At 34.1% G+C, this 4,424-nt stretch overlaps 1 protein-coding gene across 1 annotated transcript; it reads right to left on the bottom strand.

Annotated features, from left to right (window-relative positions):
- Nucleotides 1-988: 988 nt before the first annotated feature.
- ZNF654 (zinc finger protein 654) lies at nt 989-4,196 on the bottom strand. The gene is made up of 2 exons (XM_006864654.1): nt 2,265-4,196; nt 989-1,637 (listed from the first exon to the last, which is right to left on the bottom strand). Exons 1-2 carry the CDS (start codon nt 3,889-3,891, stop codon nt 1,630-1,632), a joined length of 1,635 nt encoding a protein of 544 aa, XP_006864716.1. The 5' UTR covers nt 3,892-4,196; the 3' UTR covers nt 989-1,629.
- Nucleotides 4,197-4,424: the final 228 nt, after the last annotated feature.

Genomic DNA, 4,424 nt, shown 5'->3' with positions numbered 1-4,424 from the left:
AGCAGAAAATATCTAATATAAGAAGGCATTTTAAAAAGCATTTATTGTTTTAACAATTTATATTAAGTTGCTCTTCTTTAGGAAAATTATTGGTCACCAAGCGAAATAAACTGATACATCTGTATTCTTGCTGTGCAAATTTTTTTTGTAAATACTTCATTTCATATATAAAAATTACTGTTCAGACCAAATTCATCACTACTGAACAAGAAAGCATGAGTAGTATGGCTTATTTTTGGAGTTAAGTCTCCTAATTGAATAAAATCAATATTTTACCTGATTCTTAGCTGACATTTTTTTTAAGCCAGTTATCCTTACAGGACTGTGCTTAGATAACTCATACTAATGTCTAAAAGACTTTCTTATGAATCATCAAGCAATGTCCTAACACTACTCTATATTTAAATAGAAATATACCAGTGTGCTTATACCATTTTTCACATTGAAGAATTTGCAATTCAGTGTTTTCCTTCAACTATATAGCCTTCAATGGTCTTAGGTTCCTCCCATGTCTCCCCAAAGCTACTGGCAGTTATTGTTAGGTGCTATCAAGTTGGTTCCAACACTATGTACGTAAGTAACAGAACAAAACCCTGCCTGGTCCTGTACCATCTTCAAAATTGTTGCTTTGTTTAAGCTCATTTTGAAAATCACTGTATCAAACCATCTCCTTCTGGGTTGTGCTCTTTTTGCTGCTATTCTATTTTACCAAGCGTAAGGTTCTCTTTTTATTTAATCAACCTTGCTGCCTTTTGGATTTAACTAATTTATATTTCAAAATTGGAAGGTTTTATCAAATTATTAAGGCGCTCTGGTACCGCAGTGGTTATGAGTCACGCTACTAACCTCAGGGGCAGCGGTTTGAAACTACCAGCGGTTCTGTGGGAGAAAGATGAGGCTTTCTGCTCCCATAACGATTTACAGCCTCAGAAACCCTACACAAGGTCGCTATGGATCGGAACCGACTCGACAGCACTTAACAACATAAAGCTTATTAGCAAAAGATTGGTGATTTATATTTATTTCTTAAATTTTAGTTTTCAGTGTTGGCATGCCATTCATTCACTTTTGTATGAACTGTCTAATCATCTGGAAACAAGTTACAATATTTAATGGGTAACATGTGATGAATCAAGTTTTTTTTTCCATGTTTCTAACCAAATAGCAATGGTTCCTTAAACCATGTTTGACCAGAATAATCAGATTATGCTTCATAAAAAGAAAACAAATACCGTTTGTATAATACTTTATTATAAACCAATCTCCTTTTTAAAATGGGTTAACTTCCCTTTCTGTAAGGCCATAGCTGGTTTTTCTTTCTGACTAGTTGTCTGAGCATGTTTCTCACGAAAATGAAACTGAACATGCTGTTATAAATTATCCGACTTTTAAAGTGTGGTTTTCTGGATAACTGGTACTTTGGGAGTTCTGTAATAACCCTTTAGGAGTCTAATCAGCACATCTCTGCAAATTTATTCTATAATATGTGCTTTTGCTTTATCTTTAGTAAAATCCAAGACCACTCTAAAATTAAGGCCAACAGGGAAATAGCAAACTGATGATGCATTTTTCTTGTAGTGCTTTTTTCATACTACTGCTTGATAGACAGATCTTTCTGAAACATTTTTATCAGGCACCTGTAAAACAGAACATGTCTGTTAATTCAAACTGTATCGACGTTCTATTGGAATTCTAAGTCAAATTTCTGTTTAATTTATATTCTTCCTCATTCAAAAGATATTGATATCAGCATAAAGGTAATTCATCTTTCATTAATTTTTTTCCCTTTTAAATTTATTCTGCTTATTTTTCACTTGTTTTTTAACAAATGCTCAACTTCAATTAGTTATATTCTAGCTATGCAGATGAAAACATTTTCATCATATTTACTTTTATTCTAGACATTTTACTATATAAACTTAGAATAAAGAAAAGTTTTTGATAACAGTAAAAGAATAAAGAAAAGCTTTTGATAACAGTAAAAGTATGATTAAAGAATATGACAGACCTGCGTTCAAGTTTTGACTTGTACAGTTCATAGGCCTGTTCCTATCCAAAGGACTTAGCCTTTATGAATTTCATTGTTTGATTTATAAAGTAGGAATAGTAGTATCATCTCAGTGATTGTATAGGCTATAGGAGATATAATTTAGGGTGGTGCTATATAATGTTAATCTGTTTAACCACGTAAAAGTCTATTATCGTTTTAGCTATAGCATTTTCTATTTCTACAGATATACCTACTGAGAAGACTGAAGACTTACTTTCATCATCTGAATCAAATCCAAAGAGTGTCTGACATTTCTTTTGTGCAAGGTGAGCCTCAAGTGCTTCTGCATTACAGTAGGTGGTCAGGCATTTGCCACATCGTAATCTTTTCACTGACTTTTTACAAACATTATCTTGATCAGAACAGGCATCTACTTTATCAGTCAGAAATTTTCTGCGTTTTGGCATACTAAGGTACCGTTCATCAAGGTAACTGGGAGGCAATGGTCTGACATAAGGCTTTGTTAAAATTAAGCCGTATGAAGTATGTTCACTTGTCAGATTTGGTTTGGAAGGTGCCTGAGATACTGGCAGGGTATTGTGTTCTTGTAGTACAACATTGGGTAAAATGGAACCATTTTCCATCCTGGTTCTACTTATATCAATTTTCAAAGCAGGATCTGATGAAATTAAAGTTGTTTGTTCTATATCACTATGTCCATTAACTAACTGATTACTAATGGTACAACTATTTTCAGAATTTGGCTCTACATTAGGCATCTTTTGGTCTATCAAACTTATATCTGAAACAGCATCATCAGAATGTTCATTTCCATTCTGAACTGAACTGTCTGTATTCTTTTCTATACTTTCTATACATGTCTTTGGTTCTGAATAATCTTTCCTTGATTTGCTAGTAGACACTGGCAGACTAGTACTTTGTTTCTCATTACTAGGCGAGTCTTTTTCCTGATGATTAGGATTTGAGTCTGTAAGACCATCCCAAAGAATTGATTCACTTAGTTGTGTAGATGATTCTGGTGTTTTACTTAAATAGTGCTGAGCTTCATGTTCATACAGCAGAGGAAGATCTTCAAAAAGTTCATGGCATTCTGGAAAACTACACTGAGCTTGAAATATCCTGTGACTTTTTATGTGCTGAGCAAGCTGGAATGGCAGTTTAAAGGACTCACTACAATTAAAATGCAAGCAAAAGTACACATTTGGATAGCTGTGTCTATTAAGGTGATCTATAAAATGTTGAGAATCCTCAAATTGCCTTTGGCAAAATTTGCATTTTCCTTTGCTCCACTTCATTACTGTTTGCCGTACATTTAAATCAGTTGGATGTACAGTTCTTGCATGCTTATTTAGAAATCCAATTTTTTTAAATATCCTGATACAGCCAAGAGCAGGGCACTTAAAGTTTCCTTTCTGATCTGTAGCATATATGTCTTTTGGATGGCACACAGTAGTTCCATTTATCTTATGAAGTACTGAAGTTTCTTGATTCAGGTCATAATCATCTTCCTCATAATCACCTTCTTCATCATCATCATCATCATCATCATCTTCACATTCAGGTAAAGGCGCCAGAATATTATTTAAAGGAGTCTCAGAACTGCCATTTTTAATGTTTTCAGTAACATCTTCTGGTACAGTTACAGGAATTTCCATGACTTCAGTCACATGCTCAGAGGTGATTTCTTTATTTCTATCAGTGGAAGCAGTAAGCAGCTCTACTTCCAAGCTCTTATCATCAGCATTTCCATTTTCATAAGAAAGAAAAGAATCAGAACAATGTATTTCTTCCAAAGCAGGTATTTCCTGATCCTCTTGTTGAGCTACAGCAATTTGCTGCCTCTGAATTTTCTTTACATGATTTTTCAAATGCTTTTGCATAAGTCCTTTGTTTCTAAATTTCCTACCACATATTACACATGAAAAACTGCCTTTTTTTTGATGAGCCTGGGCATGCCTTACAATGTGACCTCCTAGAAACTCCTTGTTACATAATACACACCGATGCCTTGGGACATTGTGATCTACTTTGGAAGCATTAAGAGCTGTAAAGTTTTTCTTTGTATTACTATGACCTTTAGTTTGCACTCCGGATACATCATCAGGATAAAACTCTCCAATAGTCTGATCTGTAAGAGAGTCAAGCCCTTTATACAAGCCTTGTCCTTCCACTGTCTTTTTCAGATTACCTGTAGATTTTTCCAGTGTATGTTCATTTAAAAACCTAACTGCTGATTTATCTCTTAATAATGCTACACAGTTCTTCTTAATCATGACAAAGTTCCAAAATTCAGGATCAAAAAACAATCCCTTTTTCAAAATTGGAAGTAATTCAAAGCGAACACGATTCTGAATACTACTTGTGCCTTCATTATATTCTTCATCTGGACGTTTGTAGAGCCGTTCAACAGTAT

The sequence above is a fragment of the Chrysochloris asiatica genome, unplaced genomic scaffold (assembly GCF_000296735.1).
Source record: "Chrysochloris asiatica unplaced genomic scaffold, ChrAsi1.0 scaffold00068, whole genome shotgun sequence".
Classification (NCBI taxonomy): domain Eukaryota; kingdom Metazoa; phylum Chordata; class Mammalia; order Afrosoricida; family Chrysochloridae; genus Chrysochloris; species Chrysochloris asiatica.
The sequence above is the reverse complement of the archived record's forward strand: the minus strand, read 5'-3'. Positions and strand labels throughout refer to the sequence as shown.

Bases quoted from the DNA above. Each gene is read 5' to 3' on its own strand.
- ZNF654 (XM_006864654.1), bottom strand. From the start codon at position 3,891: ATGCAAAAGCATTTGAAAAATCATGTAAAGAAAATTCAGAGGCAGCAA.